General features: G+C 46.3%; 1 protein-coding gene across 6 annotated transcripts in view; it reads left to right on the top strand.

Moving 5' to 3' along the window:
• LMCD1 (LIM and cysteine rich domains 1) overlaps window positions 1–22295 on the top strand; it is a 36225-nt gene that overhangs the window by 11126 nt on the left and 2804 nt on the right. For 3 of the 6 annotated variants that reach the window (XM_062630404.1, XM_062630399.1, XM_062630400.1), the window contains exons 2-4: window positions 10892–10980; window positions 13038–13293; window positions 18429–18764. In XM_062630404.1, coding sequence (XP_062486388.1) covers window positions 10892–10980; window positions 13038–13293; window positions 18429–18764 — 681 coding nt within the window. Of the gene's footprint in view, window positions 1–4208; window positions 4312–6730; window positions 6921–10891; window positions 10981–13037; window positions 13294–18428; window positions 18765–22295 lie in introns of all 6 variants that reach the window. The other 3 variants (XM_062630402.1, XM_062630401.1, XM_062630403.1) reach the window with 2 other exon arrangements.

The following is a 22295-nucleotide window of genomic DNA, read 5'->3' on the forward strand; positions in this document are numbered from 1 at the left end:
TTCTAAATGGAGAGTTAAAACGTGAAACGAAGATAAAGAGTGATGGCTGGCATTTCATGTGTTACTGGAGCTGGTTCAGCTGGACCATGCAGGCAGCAGAATTTGTGTACTGTTCTCACTAAACTCAGTCCATTTTTGTCAGGAGAGGAAAATAACCCACTAAGCTAAAAGCACTGCTCAAAGCCAAGGTAAAGTTTACTCAGTTAATACAAGTTTTGGTTCTTGAACTTTTTCTTCCTGCAGTTCTTTAGCAATGGGTTTTTGCAGACATCTGAAGCAGACTGTAGGACAGGAAAAAGGTATTGCTGCTGGTGTGATAAATTGGTCCCAGTGTGTGCAAGTGTCTGGGTGATGTGGGTGGAGACAGAAGCCTCCCTTCTCCATCAGCAAAGTATCTGGACACTTGAAGACTCCTCTGCATATGTATCTGCAGATGTGAATGGGAACACTATTAAGAATTAGGAACTTGCCCTTTTAGAGTCCAAAAATGTAGAGCTCTTAAAATACTTGAATACACTGGAGACACAACTTCATTTTTTTTTCATAAACTATGTCCCTTGATCAAGGTGTGCAGAGCATTTTGCCTGAATCCCTACCTGTGATTTCACCTTGGAATGGTGAGTGCTTGGGCAGGTGGCTGGCATCACAGAGAAAGGTAGCCCTAAATAATGGGGGCTATGCCCAGAAGTCATCTTCTGCAGGACACATCTGAGAGACCTCTATTCTGTCCAAAACCACTTCTAGGCCATTCAGGCACACAGTGATAAAGATAACAAGTGCTGTAAACTGCAGTGAGTGCCCACAAAGCCATTTTTTTAGTTGTGTAAATGTGCTAGGGCTTGTTTGTATAAATGCTGTCAGTAATGGTACAAGCAGTTTCACCTCTGCTGTTGAAAGTTGGATCTCTTAACTGGTAATTAGACCACCAAATGTTATTCATCCTCTGTAGACTACTTTCATGTTCATGCTTTCTGGTTATGGTCTCCACTAGCAGAAGCTCAGGTTCATTATGAAAAGGTGGAGCCTTTGCTGTAAATCCTCTTCTTGGTGGACAAGGGGTTTGGTCGCTGCACTGGGTTTTACCTGGCTGATGGCTGGGGAGATGGCTGTTATCACCCGGTGTGCCCTCTGAGAGCTGTGGGACTGAAACCCTGCCCAAGAACAGTGCCCTTGTGCTGGAGCCCAAGGGAGGAAGTGCTGCTGCAGCTGTCATGGGGAAACAGATGTTGATCTTAATGAAGAAACTGGCTTAGCACTGAACAAGTATTTATAGATATGAAATCATAAAGCAGCACATGGGTTAAAGAGCTTATTTGGGACTTGGACTCAGAGCTAAGTTCAGCCCCATAAAATACAATTTACAAGTTACAAAATCCCTCTTGTCCTGTAGTGTTGCTCTGTCTGGAGTATTTGTTTAAGTTGAGAACTTTTTATTGTTTTCAAAGGAAATATTGTATTTCAGCCATTCAGGAAAAGAGGTATTAAGATGTCCTAGCTTGATGCCCTGTTTAAAGATGGGGCTCAGAGAAAGTGAAAGATTTCAGGGCAGCTATTTGCAGTTTTCAGCAGAACAAGAGTTTCCTGATGCGGGTGATCCCTCATACTTTTACCACCTCACCTACTCCAAACCCTTTGACTCCATCTCTTCAGTTACTAAAAGCCTCCGAGCTGCTCCAGAGCTGTTATTTCCTTCTGCAGTGGGTACTTTCTCCTTTCTGGGTGTGCTGGCTTTGAACTCCCCTTCAGTAGCCCTGCTCATGTGTTAAAGCATTAAAAGTAGTTGATGCAACTGAAACAAAGAGCAGCTTTGACTTAATTACTGGCAGATAAGGCATTGTAAATTGTTAATTCTTAGCTCACTGGGTGCAGTATCTCAAACCTGTTCAGGAACGGCTCCCCTGAATCAGAGGTGGCTCTTTAGAATCAATCAGAAGGGCAAGGGAAAGGAAAGCTGTCCCTTTCTCAGCACAAGGGACTGAGTGATCCCAGTGAATTCAAATAGGGACTAGTGGACAGGATCATGTGCCGCTGGCTCACTTAAGTCAAATGGTACAAATAAAAACACTAGGGAAATGGAGGGGATGGCTGAGTAGTAGGAAATAAGGAAGATGGAAGATGTTTTTCTGCTAGTACTTAATTGTAGATGCTGTTAGCTGTGCTTTCAGACAAGCAAAAATACATGCTTCTAGGAAAGTAGCTTCTGCTTGTGCCTGCAGTGTTAAAGCTGCATTAAAGAGAAACACTCAAGCATTAAAGCAGCTGGGTGACTTATACAAACTGCTGTGCAAATATCATTATTAATTTCTAGCACAGTTGTATGTATCTGTTGGAAGCTTTAAATGTTGGAGGTTTATTGCCTTACCTACTAAGAAATCAGGTTAAGTTCTGTTATTTTACATAGTCCTCGGAAAATCGTTCCAGATGTTTCAATGGGAAGGAGCCTGGCATAGGATGAAAAACCTGTTTTATCAGAGGAACACAGGGAAACAAATTTGCCCAGAAGCTTTGTGGCTGGTTGCCTATCCCTTAGCAGTAGTTGAGGTGGCACAGCCCTTCAGCATCTGCAGAAGAGTTCAGGGCATCAACAGCCACAAAATTAACTTGAACTTATTGATTTGCTTTTACTGAAGACCTGGAAATGTGTCACTCAGAATCACCTCCCTTTATTTTATTCACTCTCTGTAAGAAGGCAACTTCTGTCAAAATTTCAAAGCTTCAGGGGGTGGACAAAGTACCCCCTGTGTTCCCATCACACGTGCTGCCAAGTCTGCTTGGACTACTAAAGAGCATCTTGCAAGTGCCAGCTACAGCAGGGAGTGTGCAGAAGGGCAGCTAGCTGGCTCCTGTCAGTCATGTGTCTTAATCCAGAGTATCAGGATATAATAACTGATCAGTATTTCTCCTAGCTTAAAGTAGCTGCCCTGGATCTGGACATTTAGGGTGGGAACACAGACCTGTACCCCAGAGGCTGAGTAACTTCTCAGTAGCTGACAGAGCTGCTAATTCACCGTACCTTGCCTATTCAGTGCTTCATGCCCAAGCTATCTTTTTTTGTCATTCTTATACAGCTGGATGGGCCTTTTGAGATTTTTGGAATGGTTTATGATAGTGACCAGACCCCATAGAAATGCTGGAGCTGATACAGTGAGGCCGCAGTGCAGGAAGGATGGGGCGGAGGAGAGGGATGAGTGGTCCAGGCATGCTTCTGCCCTTTGCTCTGCTGTGAAATGCCTTTGTGCCCTTGGCATGTCTTTAGCTCTCTTGTGTCTTGATCACTGCTGTGAAATGTGAATAGTAGAGGTGAGAAGGTATTTAGGAGGACAAAATCAATCATGTTATACGGAAACTTGATAGAAGCAGCTCCTGAAGTGCAATGTGCGAGTGTACCCACAGACCCCTGTTCCTGATGGAAGTTCAGCATCTTCTCCATGCGCTCAAGGTGGGAAGGACAAAGTGAAGGTAACTGGGGATTACAATGAGACACTTACCTGAGCACTCTGGAATCCAGCACAGCTGCTGTTTAATTAAATTTGGGTGGGTTCTTCCCATTCCATACACCTACTCGCAGCTTGACTTGGTTTTATAATTAAGACCAAGTGTCTGAAACACTGTCTTGCTTGTGGAAGAATCTATTCATCTTGCTTTCCAGTTTGCCCTTCTGTTATCATTAATTCACACATTGTTAGTGGAGAAAGGAATGCTGCCAACTATGCGCTCTTGGAAGAGTGAGTTATTTGCAGAGGCTCTGGTTGTGTTGTATCTCTCATCCTGTAGGTTGAGATCTGGCAGCTCCATTGAAATACTTTTCTCAGATACTGGTGCCTTTTCCTGGTCTTTATGTTGCTAAAATAAAGGGCAGCAAACTTCTCACTCTACAAAGTTTAATATCAGTAAGTGCTTGCAGTACTCTGGATGAGACCAACTCATTCACTGGTGACTTACATCCTATGGGGAGAATCTGAGATGAAAGACAGCCTTTTGTTAGTGATATTTTTCTGTGAGTGTGATAATTTAGATAGATAACTGCTTGCTCAGAATCTGGCAGGGAAATGAATTGCTATCAGGTCATGATTACAATAGATGTTTTCTGTCTATGAAAATGAGAGGAAAAAAAAACAATCCTTCACTGTTCTCAGTCAAAATTATAGTAGCAAGTGTGTGTTTTAAGAGTAGTTCTTTGCACTTCCACAAATCTATTCCACTTGTAGGTGCTGTCAGGGAGTCCCTTCTAAAATCCAGAAAAGTTTGTCTAGCAGAGCCCAGTCTCCTGCTTGAGGCAAGCCCTCCTGCCTGCCCTTCTGCTGGTCCAAGGTATGTTTTAGACAGTTTTCTTCTGTGCTAGTACTGGGAGTTGACTCCTGAGCACACCTGAACCTCACTGGGCATCAAGTATTGTCAAGGAGGATGTTTGGTCATCAGCAGGAGTGGAGAACTAGTGTAATACCCAAGATGTAAAACTGTTGGACAAGTTGATGTGTTTCAGGAGCAGCAGTTCTGCTGCTGTGGCTCTTCTGCTCTCTTGTATCAGTGTCTGTAGTGCTGACACTGACAAAGTGGAAAGAAAAATCCACTTCCCTAGGATCATCTCCAGAGCTGATGATTTAGTACTTTAGTTTGTCCAATTTTAGACCATTGTTTAGGTCATACTTAAGTGAGGATTGACTCTTGACACGTTCTTCACTTGTACCTTGTGAATGCAGAGCTCAGCTTTCAGTGTTGCTGAGATGCAGGTTTATGGATAACCTAAGGAGTGCTAGTGATAACTGCCCTTGCACTTGAACGTATATGCAAATGCTAGGCCTCATTTAACCAAACACCCGTGAGTTCAGATTTGTTGGACTAATGTGAACCTTTTGCCAGTGTAGGATCCACTGAAAGGAAAACAGTCTTGGTAACTTGATCAGGTAACTGAGAAGTTTAATGCTAGTGCATCTGGTTTTCTGCTTGAATTAGGAAATTAAATAGGACTGAGACTATTTCATATGGGTTTCTTGTTAGTTCAGTGTGAATATTACTTAGATGATCCTTTACTGTGTATAGCTATTAGAAACATGCCTTATTTAAGATTCCCACTAGCGTAAAGAACATTATGGGCTCAAAACTATGGTAGTTCCAGTTAGTAGAAGATTTGCAGGGAGCCTCCTAAGATGAAAAAAAATGCAACTAAAGAGGCTTTTTGTATGCACAGAGTCTGGTTTTATTCCTGGCTTTAACTAAAACACGCACCTTTGGATGTGTTAAATCAGTTAGTTAAGACCAATAGCAAAATATTTTCTGCTGCAGCCCAGGTATAACGCTTCTTAGCTTTAACTGATGGTGGTGTAGTTTTCCAGAGCTTGCAGTGTTCCTATTGCTGTGATACCTCTTCTGTTAGATATAAACACTTGCACCCTCCAGTTACTGAAAATCCTTAAGGAAGTTTGAATTAGCTCCCTATTATTATGTAAGCTTAGCTCTATTATAGTCAAGTAATGATGACAAATTGATTGCTATCTATCCAGATCCCTAACTCCTCAGTTGTTCTGAGCAAACTGGTCCCATCCATGTGAATCTTGTATGACTTTTCCCTTTTACTTTGTTCAAGGGACTTTCTCCAAGTTAGAGTTATTAATCTCCAAAATGTGTTGCAGCTGGAGGAACCCACCCAAAGTGTTCATGTGCCCCTTTTGCTTCACTTGAGCTCTCTTCTGCCCTGGCTGTGATTTATTGAGGTAGGTTATCCAGCACCAAGACTGCATGATGGCCTTCCAAAGGCTGTGCAGAAAGGTTTACATGGGTGCTGGGGAGCACGTGGGAGAGGTGAAATGAGGACCTCTGCTCTGAATGGCTGTTGTGAAGTTGTAGTAACTTTTTGGAAAGCAGCTTTTCCTCTCCCCTCCCTAAAAAGGAGGACAAAGCATACCTGAGGTAGTGACGTGACTCCATCACCGTTTCTAGTCTCCAAATAAGGTGCTGTGCAATAAGTGCTTTTGGGATCCAGATGCCTCCGCAGAGGCAGGAGGGCCCTTCTCTACCAGCCCTTCTGGAGCAGTGGCTGCAGTGGCTGGTCCCCAAAGCCCTTTCAGAGGATGGAGAGCAGTGAGTAACACACACTGCAGTGCCAGGGAGGAATAAGGCTCTTGTAGGGCTACCCTTCATCCCACTCCTGGATCTGCTCAAATGGTACTTGTGCTCTCTGCTGGCATTGAGAATGGTGAGTTGGAGCAAGCGGAGTCCTGCTGCATGTCGCATCACTGTGTATGAAATGAACTCTTGCAGGAAGGTGTATGTTCTTTGAGTCTTCAGCAGCCCTTGATTAAAAACCACATTGACCAAACTTGCCACAACTCTGAGCTCTATTTCAGGTTTGGTCTGAGGACGCAACTGCAAATTAAAGTGTCAGCTGGGTTTGTGACCCTTGTGACAGGTCCACACCTCCATCCACAGCAGCATGATGGAAAGTGCTGCTGGCCAAAGGGCTGTTTTCTTCCATCTGAGGCTGCCCTGCGCTTTGCTGTGGTATGTGGTGTATGTGCTGCTAATGGCAAAACCATCCTGTGAGAAGGTACCTTGGCTTTTAAGGGCGTTTGTCTTAGGGAGTATGGTCCAAGCATCCCCGATCTGATAAGCGTCTCGTACTTCAGTTATCATCCTTTTGTTACAGTGACTGATTTAGCAGCTAGAGCTGGCTCCACTTTCCTCTTTCCACCTTGTTTGTCACTTAACCAAGACCCTAGTTTGTTTTGTGTAGCATGCTTCTGCTGGAGATCAAAATGAACTTATCAAGTCTGTCTTGATGCTGTGCCTTGTGCATAGCTGAAGGAAGATGACGTAAGGAGCAGACAAATAACAAAAGAAAAGTAAGCATCACCGACAAGCAAGTACCAGACTCATGACTGCATTTCCCTTATGTAGTTGCAGTAGCAAATTCTTTAGCAAAGGTGGGTGCCTCTGACTGGTGGGGACAGACTGCAGGCAGTGAAACAGCCCCCATGGCACATGCTCACTGTATGTACCTGTGATAGCTGGTGTGTCTGAGCACATGCAGGTCTGAGTTAAGCCTATTTGCGGTCTAGAAGCTTGGTCTCCTTGTCTGTAGTGTTAACCTGGTTGTTTCTGGAGGGGTCTTTGCTGGGAAACACCTAAGCTTAGACTGAAGTCTCCTCTTGGGTACATTGAATCTCTGGCACTGAACTGGTTGTGAGTGTGAGAAGAAGCTTCCGCTTGTTGGAAGGATTTTCAAGTCATATGGATGTAAACCCCAGCATTTTCTCCATGTGCCATTGAGGATGGTCCAAACTCTATTGTCAAACTAGCTTCAGTACGCCCTCTGGCCAGGGGTCATTAGCCAAGGTGTGCTGGGCTGGTCAGGGCGTGATGATGCACAGCAAGAACCTTCTGGAGTCTCAGCTGAGCTGCAAATGGAACAGGCTGGTGGAGTTGGGATTCTGACCCGCTCATAGCTTCTAACCAGTGGTCCATGCTACAAGACCTGCTTTGGAAGCTCAATGCTCCTTTCCAAAGGAGTCCTCAAAGTGCAAACCAAGGTGGTCCCATGTTTGGATGTTTTCCTTGTCTCTTGTCATAATAGGCTCTATTGTCCAACCACTGAGTGAACTTACCAGTGTCTAGGATGACCCTGCCTTTGGCCAGTGTAATAGTGAACCATGCTATTACTAGTGTATTCCTGAGGTTGGTCAGAGATGTTTTTGTGGGTAGAATGGCCTCAATTTCCTATCATTTCACTACCGAAGAATTTCCTCTGCACTGGTTTGCTTTCTCGCTTTTAATAGCAAGAATGCTATAAGACACAAAGCCAAATCAGAGCTCTCAAAATGCGTTGTATATCTAGTCATGGTGAGCAGAATTTGCTTTTCTTCCAAGTGGTTTGTTGACACAGGCCTGTTTTTAAAGGCATTACAAATGTCTTCACATTCTTAAACTCCAGTATTGCCTTGTTTAACACTGCTGTTCCCAAATGGGCTTGGGCATAGGTGGAGTCTAAGATAGTCAAGGGAGCATTTGTTTCACATTATCTTACTGGATTTGGGTTGTTTTGGTTTTTTTTTTTTTTTTGCAGTGTCTTATGTCTGTTTCTTAAAGAAATCTCCTTTTATGCATATTCAAGGAGCCGGAGCGGAGCTGTGAGGAGAAGCTCCATATCTGGGCAGGAAGTCTTTCTGACCAGGCAGCCTGAAAAACAGGCAGCAGTGCCTGTTGGGTTTGGCCCCTGCACAGAGATGGAAATGAGTGGCTCAAACCTCCCTCCGCTTCTGAGGGAGTGAGGGATAATGCTGTCCTCCAAATAGAGACGTGGCTGTGATTTGGGCAGCCGTGAGGAGATGCTGCCCAGAGGACCCTGAGCTTGTAGGGCAAGGCAGAGCAGCAGCCAGTGGTTATGTGCCCTTTCCCCGTCTGGAGGGGCTGTGCCACCCTTTGGCTTGGAACCACTTGTTGGACTTGTCTATGGGTCTGTTGTTCAGCCCACAGTGATGTGGGGCACCACCCATCTGATCCCAGCTCTGCCAGCTGGCAGGCTTTGGGATGCTCACCCTGCCCTTGGCAATGGACAGTCATGACCAAGCCATTGAATGGCAGTGTTTGGAGTTGGGTAGATGTCTAAAACAGATCCAACAGCTTGGAGGCAGAGATCCTCCAGCTAATTGGGGTGATGGGTAGTGCCAGCCTGCTCTGGAAAGCTGGCACAAGGTTGTTCTGGGAGCACTGATTCAGTAGATAGTTCCGTGGGTTAGACTGAGTAAACATCAGTTACTCACAATTACACTTGGACCTAGGACATGCACCAGAAGTCATGGTTGGACAAGTAGAATGAACTACCGAGACAGGGGCTTGTTAACACTGAAGGAACAGTGTGAAATGCTGGGTATACATACCAATGTGGAGGTCACAGGCTGGTAGTCACCCCAAATGGCTGTGAGCTCCTGAACAGGCACTTAATTAGACTGGGAAGTATCAGTCTGGTTATGGGGGTTTCATGTACTGATGCTTGCTACTGGTAAGGCTTTTTTCTCTTTGCTTTTCCTCTTGTATGTAATGAAGCTTTTCCAAATGAGTTTATTTAATCCAGATGTTTGTATCTTAAATAAACAGCCATTCACAGTCACTTGCCTATACTCAGCTTCTAACTCATTAAGATCAGAGTCTGTTAAAAATCCCCATCAGTTAGTGGGCACTGAGCACATGATTACAGAACTGGCAAGATTGTGTGGTCTGTGGGGATCTTAAACTTCTCTCTTCTGGAGAGCTGGCACATAGCTGAAGAATCAAATGGCCTGTTTCTCTGGGGCAGGGTGGGGAGTGTGTGTGAGTGTTAAGGCTGTTTTTAAGATGTGTTTTTATGAATTCCCAGAGCGAGAGGTCTTTTCACTGGCTTCAAAATATCTAGAAAAACTGCAGGTGAGAAGAGGTGAAAACTGCAGGTGAAAGCGGAGACACAAATGAAATAGCATTCCCTGGGGCTAAGTGAGCTGAAATGGGCCATTTCGTACCCTTAGGGCTGTGCTTCTCAAGGTCGAGCAGCCTTGTGTAGAGGCTTGATAGTTCTGTGCAAAAACGACTATGTAAAGGCTCCTTTACCTTAAAATTGGCAAACCAGCACGCAGCTCTTTCCGGACCCCTCTGTTCATAAAAGCTTTGTCCTTATTAGCAACACTGGGGTTTCCAAGTCAAAATTAAATGCCTTTCCTAATGAAGTGCCATAAAATAACTTTTTTCTCTTGGGAACTGGAGTATGAGTTTGAATGTCAGAGGAGACCTTGGGGCGCTCCAGATCCCTGCAGGAGCTTTGAGGAGCCCAGGAGCCACTGCTGAAAGCTGGATGGGTGGATCTGGGCAGGAGCAGGAGGAAGGGGCAGCTGCCAGTGTCATCAACAGCTTTGCATCCCAGTGGAGCTGTGAAGCCCGGTGCTGCTGGGCAGAGCTTCAGGCTGGTCACCAACTACATCACTGCCTGCAATGCCCAGCCACCCGTGCAGGATCCCTGCAGAGCCTCCTCAAAAAGGGGATTTAACCACCCACAGCACTGAAGAGTGAAGGAGCTGAGCACATTCCTTCACTACATGCTTTAAAAATACCCTCTGTTCTTTTACTGCTATTGATCCCTCCCTTGGAATATGGGCTTTGGCAAAGACTGCCTTTACCCATCCCCATCTAAAGCTGTGGAAGCCTCTGACCTTGCTGGGGAGGGAGGCAGTGTGCATGGACAAGGGTTGTGAGTTGCTGAGTGGGGAGAGGAGCTGGAGCTGGGTGAGGAAGATGAGGAGCTGGTCCTGGAGGAGGCTTACATAGGCTTTCATTACAAGATCATATGCTGTCATAACGCAGAAGCTCATATGGGCTAGATTAATACTGCACAGGCAGGCAACAGCCTCTCCAGCATTAGAAACTTCTGCAGCCTTAACTGTTCTTCTGATGGGCCCCTGTAGAAAGACCAAGGAGGCCCAAGCTGCAGTAAAGCAAGCTCAGCATTAGGTTATGGCAGTGCACTTCATGTCCCACTGGAGGAAATTTCACTTGCACAGAATCATTTGCAAATATATAAAGTAAATAAAAATAGCATTTTAATGAGACCTGAGGCCTCTGTGTATGAGATTAAGCTGGCTATCTGGGCTGTGTGCATGCTTGCTGTGTTTGATGTGTTGTCCCCCCTACGCTGCTCCGGACATGCCATCTTCTCTTAAGGTGAAAGCCTTCATCCCAAGCATCTCTAAATAAGCTTGAGCAGGTCTGCATGGACAGCGCTCAAATGGCCTCTGTGAGGTTTGAGGTTTCACAGGACATAAGACATGGCTGAAGAAATCATTTGAAGGACAAAACACAGAATTAGTATTCTAGTCTCAGATAATCTTTGAGGATAAAGCATTTCCAACTGCAGTGTCCTGTTCTTTTCCAGATGTCGGTGAGCCAGCTGCAGTCAGGAAGAGGTGTGCCTTGTTTACGCTGCAGAGGGATGTGCACGGGCTTTGAGCCACATTCTTGGAGGTAATGTCCTGGTCCTGACGGCCCCTGTCCTGACACTGTCCCTTTGGTCCTCTTGATGTTCAGACTCCAGTGACTGCATGCAAAGAACTGCAGGTAGCTTGAGGTGTGTTGGGAGGTGCAGAGGACACAGTCTCTGGCTAGGACAGCTGCTGAGTTGGGGAGATGCTCATGCTCCCTGCTCTCTATCCCCCTTCCCTCACTGGTGCTGCTTAAATCAAGCTGGGGGTCTCATGCCTGGGTTTGGGGTTCTTTTCCACTTCTGCTACCATTGCCCTCTCCCTGGGAGTTGACTGTCTCTGCTAGATTGGTCATAGGTCTTGGCAGTGAGCTGTGGCATGGGAACAGAGAGAGCTGGATGAGAGATGACCCATCTTAAGAAGGGTCTCACCAGACATGGGACCATCCCTGGTACAGCACTGCATGGCTGGTGCTGTTCAGTGGGATGTTGGGAAGGGAGCATGGTGCCAAAGCTTCTCCACATGGCTCTGCACAAGCCACTTGATGCCCTGCATAGTGTGTGTTCTGGAGCATGGATCCTCTGTGTACAGGATCTTCTGCCTGCCACATGCTGCCTTCCCAGCCTGTCAGATTGTTTGGAAATCAGTTTGTGAAAACAATTATGTCCTTGCTTGTTTTGGAGACAGAGAAATTCTGATCGAAAGGACAATCCTGTCTGTTGGCAGGAGGTGTGCCAGGTGCCTGGCTGTCACCATTGTCCATGAGGGCTTTGTGGGTGCAGAGCTGGCACAGTGAAAGCCCTTGGTGGGGGCTTAGTGCTGTGTTCTGCTTGGCAGCACCATGGTGGCTGTTGCTGATGGCCATCCTGAGCATCCAAACGGCTGAAGTGCCAGAAGTGTCTTGTTATTTGACACTTTATTTTCTGGTTTTCCACTTAAAAACACTAATTAAAGTAAATAGCCACCAATATTGGTAGCTGATGGGGGCTGACCATACTGGGTGTTGAGCTCTGGGCAGGGGCAGCAGGTTCCTGCCCTATCTGCTTGCAAACCCAAATGGGAGAAACAAAGGGGGCTTTGAAATAGAAGGGAGCTATCCAGATGTCATGAATTAAAAAAGAATTGGTGCTCTCTGAGGCTGTCTTGCAAAACACTGGACTCTTTTCTGTGAGCCTGGAGAGCTCCTGAATGCTGTGGGACAGCCAGATCCTATCACAGTAGCACATGGGGGCCTGAGGTCTTTAGGTGTGCTGCTGGCAAGCTTCAGTAGGCTTCACTGTGCAATAGTATCCTACAGCCTTCAGTTCCCGAGATCAATGCCTCAGCTGTGTGGAAATCCAAACTTTAAAACACATTTGGTGGAATCACTACTTTTTTAATTGACTTAAAGGCTGGTTTGAATACTGCTTGTCCCAGGATCCTGCTGAAATACTTGGGGTTGCATCAGAGTTACTTTGTCCTTTTTGCTGTTAGCATTTGATTGAAAAGCTGGCCAGCAGAGAGTGGCCTTATAGATTTAGCTATAAATCATAAAGATATGATAATTAAAATGATAGACACTGAAGTATCAATTCCTTTTAGCAGTCACTTTTTTAATGGTATGTAAAGCTTTGTAGAAGGTAGTGCTGGTGCTTAGCTGTTGGGGACTGGTGAGGGTGGGAGATACAGTGGTGCTTGAAGGGGCTTTCAAAGTGCACAGATAGTGGTAGCTCCCCATGGTGGGTGGCAGGCAGCATTATATCAGCACTGCTGCAGCTGCTTTTGCTTGGGGTTGGGGTTTGTGGCTTTCTGCTCTGCCACTGCCAATCCCTGTTAGGAAAAGTTGGACATGAGCTGACAATGTGTACTTGCAACCCAGGCTATGGTTGGCTTTCCAGGCTGCATCACCAGCAGTGTGATCTTTGTACCTGGAGTACTGTGTCCAGCTCTGGGGGCCCCAGCACAAGGAGGACATGGACCTGTTGGAGCCCACATGCCACAGGTCTTATGCCATAACCCTGCTCTGTGCTCAACCTTTGGAAGAGGCTGCACCATCACATGATCATATGCCTCTTATGGCCCAGCTCCCATCAAAAGCATGCTCTTGCTTGTCACCCACAGGAAGATCTGCAAGTCATGCAAGTGCAGCCAGGAGGATCACAGCCTGAGCTCGGATCTGGAGGATGATCGGAAGATCGGGCGCTTGCTCTCAGACTCCAAGTACGCCACGCTCACTGCCCGGGTGAAAGGAGGTGATGGCATCCGCATCTACAAAAGGAACCGCATGATCATCACCAACCCCATCGTCTCCCGGAAAGACCCCACTTTTGACACCATCACGTATGAATGGGCTCCACCAGGGCTCACCCAGAAGCTGGTAAGATAATCCATGGTGCGTTTGGTGGGTAGTTGTTGTTTAATGGAGATCATAACACAGCTCTGGAATAAAGTTATTAGGAGGAAAAACAGTAAAACATACAACTTGTCTCAGAGAGCTAAAATGCACATAACATCTTGTATTTTGGAAAACCACATAAATAACTGGGGTAGGTGGGAGAGGGGAATGGATTGCTTTTGGGTTTTTATAGCTTTGCTTACATTTCTAGGAGAAGTCTTAATGGGTTTTACAACTAGAATGCTCACCATTTTGATAAAGCTCATGTCCAGTAAAAACATTGCTGAGGAGAGATCCCATCTCTGCTGGCCTGTCAGTTGTACAATACCTGCACAGCCCAAGCAGGCATCTGCCTGCTCCAGAGCCCTGGGCTGGATGTGGGAGCGATTCTTCCAGGCCACCTTGGGGTGTCAGGGCTGGGGTTTGGTCCTTTCCCTGAGCACCAAGGAGACAGAAAGCTGTGCAAGATGTGGGATGAGGACAAGAAGTTAACTCCAGAGGTAGAGGTAGCTGGGACACTTTCACTAACCTGGAGGCCTTTTCAGCAAACACTTCAGGAAATCATGCTTCAGTCTGCCTCAGAAGCAGAGAAAATAAATCAGTGTGGAAAAAAGTAATGCTGCATCTACATCCAGTGCTGTGTTTGTAAATCACTCTGTTACAGAAGTGGGCTTTAATGACGATAGCAAAATAATGGCTGTCTTTAAAATAGAAGATAATTATTTTTTCTTTGCTTGATGAGGTAGTTATTAAAATCTTGGACTTAAAATAGACCTGGCATCTCAAGCTTATTAACCAGGAGTGCAACTACTGCTCACTTGTGCTGCTGTAAATCACAGAATGGCCCTAAGTCCCCCCCCAGAATGCAGCCTTGTTTTCCGTTGAATGCTGTATCACCTCAGCCCGGGACAACTGTCTGTAGGAACACTGAAAGAGCCAAAACAGCGTGCTGACAGCAATCGGCTCATGGCTTAACAGCTTTATAATGCTGTTCCCTTTAATTTCAGCTCAGATCTGCTGGGCAAGCAGAGGAGAGGGAGGGGAGGTTGAACTTCTTGTGGTGGTGGGCAGTTGGGTGGTTGTTCCTTGGGGCTCTCCATGTCCTGCTCCCAGAAGAGCATCGCTTTAGTAGGAAACATCCTCCTGCAGCAGCCCAAGCTGACTGAGCAGAGCACTGGGCTTGGAGCCCCTGTGCCCAGGGACTCTCCAACAGCAGCCTGTCCCTATTCCCAGCAGACTCATGGATCTTCCTTCCCTGTGGAGCAGGAACATGGAAACTCATGGTGCTAAGGTGTGATAGCTTGGAGGAAAGTGAAGCTGAGGTCTGTGGCTGAGAGCATCCTGCCCACAGCCCCTGCCAGCATGGGCATGAACTCTGCCCGTTGCTGCTTCCTGAGGAACCTCTCCCAGATCCAGCACTGAGCTGGGATCTGTTTCCTTACAGATAAACATAGTCTGGTCCAAATAAAAGAAAACATTTGTATTCAGGTTTTGTGAAGAAAACTCAGGGTAAGAAAGTGAGATGGGAAGTATGGCCCTGTGCTCAGGGCTGGATCTGAAAACAAGCCCCCCCCAGCCCCAGCTTCCATCCAGGCAAGTAATATTTCTGTGTGGGAAGGAATGGATGTGTGTTTTGGTGTATGGAAGTGTTAGCCAGCAGAGCACTTCTTGAGGGAAAGCATTTAACTGATTTTTAACTGTATTGTGGTACTAAAACAGTTATATATTACACTGTCATTAGTGGACAGCTTTTGCTCTTCAAATTAAATAGTTTAAAGCTGCTGGAAATTGCAACCAGATTTTTATAAAGAATTGAAACAAATGTGAAATTGCAGCTTCAGGCCCAAGAGGCAGACTTGATTCTTCTTAACTCACTTGCCCTCACCCCCCTTGGAAAAGCTGACTGCAGGTGGCATGAAATCTGCATTGAAAATGCAGTTGTGACCTGTGGTGCCAATTGGAGCAGACCACTGGGGTTCAATGAGGGACCGAGACCCCCATGCAGCTGACTCACTGGCTGTTTAATTGTAGTACTGCTGCTCTCGGCCTCCTTCCCTTCCCTTCCCTTTGGTAGGAGCTTGCCTAGCAGGAATGTTTGTTTAACCAGTGTTTGCCTTCCGCAAGTCCCAGGAGGAATCAAGGAGCTCATGAGGGATAGAGAGAACAATGATGGCACTCCTCCCGTTCAGCCTGCTGCCCAGCCTGGGATTTACCAGAAGCCTGGGTTTCACAGCTCTGAGCTGGCTGCAGTGCTGTGCTGCCAGCTCCCTGGGGCAGGGTCACTTCCTTACTGTGAGGGATGCCCAAACTCTGCAGTTTCTGGGCTGCTTTCTTCTTCTATGGGCCTGAACCCTGACCATAACCCCTTGTGGGTGCATGTTTGGGGTGATCCCTATCTAACAGGGGCACTGGGGAGCCTGGCAGCTCCGCCACCCAGTGGGGCAAACTCCCCCCCCCATGGATGCTGGCAAAGGGGCAGCTTAGAGGGTACATGCTTCATGAAAGCTTTTGAACTCTTCATATTGCCTGAATGGGCTAGAAGATATCTTAGTTCAAGTAACCAACATCCAGGAAGTTTGTAGATAGCCTTGATGAATTTTGGTCTGAAGATCAATTTGACAGACCTTCAGGAGCGATGCGGGATGTCGGCTATTCTCAGGATAGCTTGAAAGAGATTTGGGCCAAAAAGCTTTTAGTGCATAACTGACTCGCTCCAGTGGCTTCCTTCTGAAGGCACGTTGGAAACTTGGGATTGTTTTTAATATCGTTGTCTTGGAGGGTCCAATAATAGAAGGAAGTCCAGAGTGTGTTTTCATTAAGCCGTGCCTGGAGAAGCTATGAAGTAGTTAGGGTCCTTGGGGAAAGTGAAAAGAGCAGATCATAAAATACCTGATGTGCAGTAGTTAATTTTGAGGAAGAGCATTTTAGATTTTCATTGTTACCTGCAGTAAGGCCCTAGAGTAAAGCATTTCACCATAGTAATACATGGTAGCAGCAGAAGAAACAACTTTTCCTCATCCTGCTTTCCCTGAGGTATTCTGTGGATGTTTTATGACATCAGCAATTATAACCTTAAGCATTCTGTTGATCAGTGAGTGAAATCCTACCGTGTTTCTGGGCAGATATTGGACCCTGCCACTGAGCACTCCAGCTGTACTTACAAGAAAGGCTTAAGACTTTGCTTCTCTCTCTCGCTTTCAGCACAGGTGTTTTGTACTGGCAGTGGAGAGTCTGGTGCTAGAGTGGAACGAGGCGCTTCACATGCATGTGCTGGCATGGTGCTTTCTCACAGTGCTGGTAGAAGTGTTCATTAGTCTTGGCACGTTTGTAGTGGATTAAGAATTTCTTCCATTAAGATCCTACTGTGCTAATGCTCTGCTAGTGCTCTTGCTGCAGCTGCACCAAGCCAGTGCAGACTGTGCAGCATTTGCTGTCCTGAAGTTGTGTTGTACAGCATTGAAGCTTTGGTTGTTTTTCTTTCCAGTTGTTGGATAATACCAGCAGTATCCTTATTTTGTAGGGCAGTGCCTGTGTGAGGCCTGGGAGGAGCTGTCAGGAATTCTGTTTTCCTGCTTCTGTAGTTCCTATTAGGATTTCTCACTTCTGTGAAAGCCATCTGTGCACCAGATCACTTCTACAGCATCCTGTAGCTCTCTAACCAGCTATTCCCAAGCAGCACCTTCTCCCATGTGCTTCTTCCTCCCCTGGAAAAACTCCTGAATATCAATCCTGCCATTGCACAGAGGCATAGTATACCGAGTGTTGATGTGTAACATACTATGCAGCAATGTTAACATGCACACTAAGAAATAGGGAAGAGGCCCTGACTCATTAAATAATTCATCTGTTGCTGCTGTGAATCTTCAGGCAGAAATCTTACCCTGCAATGATTCTATGGGGCTGAAAGTAGCTGAGGTGAAAGCTGACTTTGAAGTTCTTGCAGATGTGGTGAGCTGTTTGGTGCCATGCAGATGTTTCTGCATTTAAAGACCCAACTGACCTGGCCCATGCACAGTAAACAGTTAATCACTTCTCTATGGTTTGTAAAATTCAGATTTCAAATGCTGACCAAGTCAGAAACAAATCTAATGCAGATGGATGCTGGTCTTTAAAGCGGAATGGCAGAGTGCCAACTGGCTGCCCCGTAGCTCTTCACACTACAATAGGAAAAATGCCTTGAGTGGAGCCTCCCTTCCCCTCAGTACCAGGCCAGCAGAAGTTAACTGTGCAGACCCCGCTGTCCTGCAAGTGCTAATTCAGTTTGGGGCAGACCTCTTGCAAGATTACGTTTTAATCTGCTTTTAAGACAGCAGCTAGTAGCCAATTGAGTAGGAGGCTTTATTTTTGATGGCTTCTTGGCATTTACTTTCCATATTGCAAGGCATCAATGACCAAACGCTTTCCTTTTACTGCAGAATCAATATCTGTGCAGCATTGGCAGCTCTGTGTTACATACAGACTCAGCTGCTGACTGCTTTTTCCCTGAGTTAAGATTCTGGTTTTAATTGATAAAAGGGGAGCTTTTACTGTAAACTATGCTTCATGCAACCCATGGGGGCTATGGGGTGTCTTGATGCAGGCTGACCTGCTCCTTAGAGCTCTCCCTGTCCTGGCACAAGGCAGTAGGAAGCTGCCTGGTCTTGAGTTTTGATATTTATAGATTTCTGGTCTTTTCAGCAGCCCAGGATAGTGGCATGTGAGGGATGGTGTGTTGGGATCTGGGTGTAAAACTAAGTAAGTCTTCAATGCTTTCCTGGGGAGTGCTGGGGGTTTTCTTTGGCTTAAAAAACAGCACACAACCCAAAACTCCCAAAACAAACAAAAAATGAAGAAAAACTCCAAACAAATCCAAACCCCCACCCAACCTGTTTTCTGAGGATGAAGTGATTGGTACTTATTTTACATGTAGCCTGGCTACTGCTTGCATCTGAGTAAGTTTAGCCTTTCATTCCTGAAATGTTAGAAAAACACAAAGGGAGAAAAGAAGGACCGTGTTTTCTGCCACTGCTCCATAATGTGAGCAGAGCATCTGTTTGCAAAGTACTGTGGATGTGATGAGCGCTTGCGCTTCCCTGCCAAAGGCAGCTCAGTAACTGTTGGTGCTCTCTCCATCCCAGGCCATGCAGTACCTGGAGCTGATCCCGAAGGAGATGCAGCCGGTGGCAGGAACGGAGGGGGCCTACTACCGTCGTCGGCAGCTGATGAGACAACTCCCGCTGTACGACCAGGACCCGTCCCAGTGCCGTGGCCTCGCCGAGGGCGAGCTGAAGCTGATGGAAGACTTTGTGAAGAAGTACAAAGCCGAGGCGCTGGGCGTTGGGGAGGTGGCTCTGCCGGGCCAGGGTGGCGCAGGCAAGGAGGAGGGGAAGCAGCAGGACAAGAGCATTGCAGCCAGCAAACCCTCTGAGTCCACCAATGGGGCCCTGGAGAACGTGCCTGCAGGAGGGCAGTATGTGAGTGCTGTGGTCCGTGGCGGTGGGATGGGCTGGATGGGGTGTCCCGGCTCTGCTTGGAGCTTGGGGAGCTTTCAGGGAACAGCTTTGGTCTCCACTAGAGGTGGGTAAAGATTGCATCAGCCCGGGACGTCTGTTCCTTGTTCACAATACTGCTCCTGTGGGCTTCTGCAGGGCTGCTGCAGTGCTTTTTCAAACAACTTGAAGCAGTGCTGCAATGCTCAGTTTCATCATGGCATGCTTTTGTAGAGCACTATGAAACACCCTAGTGGGACGTGTGTACTCCTGCCAGTCCTGCCTGTCTGTATAACAGGGGTGAAGAGAGGTGGTTATAATCTCCTCTTCATCACCCTCCCTCCACAGCAAAAACTGTGCTGAACCACCAGGGTAAGTAAACCCTCTGCTAGATGCACAAGCAGTGATTTTGACTTTGGATTCTTTGCAGCTCTGCCCTAGGTGTTTGGGAGTCAGTAAGGTACTCAAGGCATCTCACTGCGAGTCAGTGAGTGTTTCCAGCTAGGCATCCAGACCAGAGCAAGTGGAAAGACTGCAAGTGACAGGAGGTGGTGGCTCGCTGTAATTAATGCAGAGCTGTGAACGTGGAGATAATGCTTCCAGGGCTGTAATTGCTTGGGGGAACTTTGAACAGATGTCCCTGGGCATAAAAATACATTTCCACAGGGAAATGATTGAGATTCCCTAACACCCTTTCAGATTTATATTCTCCCAGCGCTGTCTGGAGTGGCCATTGTGGTTGCTGAACACATGCTTATCATAAAATATGGTGAGTGAAAATATATCAAACTGTCCCTTGTGAGGGTGACTTGCAGCAGAGGTTTTAAAGCTGTAAAAGAAAAATGGTGTCTGAGGGTTTATAAGACAAGATTTTTCTTGCCATTGCTGCACTGAGATTGTAACATGTTCAGAGCAGTTTTCATTTTCATTCCATATTGGGTAATGTATCCCCTCTGCTATGGCCTTTTCTGCTAACATGCATCTGACTTTCAGAGCCCAGTGATACAGTAAAAGTTTTTCACCGTTGCAACAAAATACTGAATCAGGCAAAAAAAAAAAAAAATCTAAAACATAGCCAGGAAAGGAAGGTTTCTATTAAACATTTATTAATAAAAGTTAGCTTAGCACTGCAGGTTTACTTAGACTGCAAGTTTGTCCTTCCAAAATTACATAGCTGTGATGTTGTTCTCCTTAAAGCATCATTTTTCTCGAGGCACTAGCTGAAAAATCAAACCACTTCAAAAGCAGTTGTAGAAGATCCACTTTGACCAATGCACTGTGCAGCTCAGTTTACAGCAGCCCCATGGAGTGCTGTGGTTTCTTGCTGTACTAAGACAGGACTTCTGTTTCCCCCTCTAAGAAAACAGTGCCCATGTTGATTTGATCTCCTGTGCGGGAATTAATGATGCTGACCTGATAGGAATGGACTATGTCCCAAGATCTGAAATGTGCTGAACTTCCAGAAGGTCTACTGGCTTTCATGAAACTGCAGTGGGAAAGTTCTGCCATAGAAAAATGAGATAGCACTTTAGTTTGCAATGTGTGTGAGGCTGAAAGTAGATGTGAGTGAAATGAGCTATATGAAGGCTGAGAATAGATGTGAAGGGACTGAGAAATGAAGTGCATAAAGCCAGTGATACTGGAGGTTTTAATGTTCTTGCTGTATTCAGGGCTGAAATGTACATCAGCACACTCCAAAACAAAAACGTTACCTTTGCTCTAGAAGAGAATGAACCCAGAAAGCACCAAAGCTGCACCAGGAAATAAGCTGGAATTTCCTTGGGTGTTTGTGTGGTCCCTGTACTAAGGTTGTTAAACCTCTTATTGCACACTCAGGCCAGCTGTGTTGAAATTGGTGTGCAAAGGAAAACATACAGGGCCAATGTAAATCGCCATGAGAGAGGCATCTGAGCTCAAACAGCTTTTTGAACTCATCTTGGCTGCAGAGAAGGGGCCCCATGGCTGCAATAAGTCTGTCCTAGGAGCTGAGTGTTCTCCACTGAGCATAAAATCATCTTTAACCCCCTCAGAACTGGAAAGTCTTCAGGTATTATGAGCAATTGTGCTGGAATCAAAATATCTGAAGCAGTTGATTAGAATTAGCCATTGTCTCAAAAAGCTTGAGGTTACCAATGTAGGGAGTGTTCTGGGGAAGCCTTGTAGCATCTGTGGCACTCGTTCTGTGGGAGATGCGATTGCAAAGTAGCTGCTAGTGGAGAGGGTGAGTTTGGAAAAGCTTAGGAGAAAGGGACACTTTCTTGGCCAACACCTCTGGTTACTCTGCTAATAAAGTCTTCACTCCTCTCCTTACATGATGGAGATGTAAAATAAGTACCAAGCTGTAATGCCATCTTAAATTTGAAGAGCCACTTTATTTAGTGTAAATGGCAGAGCGGTGGAAGTTATATGATGCTTAGGAAAAGCCCTGTGGATAACTGCCATAGAAAGAAACAGCAAAGTTGTTTTTCTAACAGTTCTTGTTGGCAAGAAACTTGAGCTCAGAGTTGGAAAGCTGCTCGTGTTTGTTCTCGCTGTTAGATCTTGCAAGATAAGCAGGGCTGGGATGGATGGCTCTGGTTTCTCCACACTGTCACCCCCGAAGGCAGCTGCAGGGTTGGGCTCTGGTGCCTTGGGGAGGTATCAGGTGTATAAGGAAAAATATGGTCTTAGTCGCATACAATGGGTGCCGAATCCATTGGTGCCCATCTGCCCCCCCTGCCAGTGAGGCTGGTGTACCAGTAGTGATCCACATTGAGCATGGCAGCTTCATGTACCTGTTTCCTTGTTCATACAGACCAGAAATAGCATGGCTTCCATGCCACTGAGCTTACTCCTTCTTTGGCGTGGGTCTTGGGAGTACTTAGAAATGCGTCTGAAGCCCTTTGCAGTAGGAGTGGTGTAAGCAGACATATCCCCTTTCAGACTTGCGGAAAAGCCAAGCCAGGAAACATTTTGTCTCTCTTCTATTGCTGCCTTCACTAGCCATACTGGATTTCCTGGTAAAATAGGAGATGCCCGTCAGTGTGGTGGAACCACTCCAAGGACTGCGGGGCAGCTAATGAAAATCCAGACTGAACCAAGGAGGAGGCAATAATGAGGAGTGCTAGGAATAATAGTAACAAAACAAAGAAAAGCCACTTGGTGGGTGTAGATGGGCCTGAAGCCTTCTGCTATGTAAAGGGCAAAATGAGTTTAAGAAAACTCCCTAGATGCAAAGAACGGCCTCTTTGGCAGTCAGGCTGTGAACTAGCAAAAGAGTGGATGTGGTGGGAAACTTGCCTTTGGTTTGACGTATGTATAGTTCACAGAGAAGCCCCACTCCCTCTGTGCCCCAGAGAGGCTGTTTCTGCTGCTGCTTTACTGGGATTGTATCAGGGAGGATCACAGAGGGGTGAGTTTCGCAGTCTGTTGTGGCATCAGGGTGGTGTTCCTCAGGTTGTGGACCACAGCTGCCCTGTGCAATGTCCCGCTCTTCTCGCCCCATCCCTGATGTTCTCCTTCAGCTCAGGAAGTTTT

Source organism: Pezoporus occidentalis, unplaced genomic scaffold (assembly GCF_034315485.1).
Source record: "Pezoporus occidentalis ecotype Australia unplaced genomic scaffold, CSIRO_AGI_Poc_V1 ctg35, whole genome shotgun sequence".
In the NCBI taxonomy this organism is placed as follows: domain Eukaryota; kingdom Metazoa; phylum Chordata; class Aves; order Psittaciformes; family Psittacidae; genus Pezoporus; species Pezoporus occidentalis.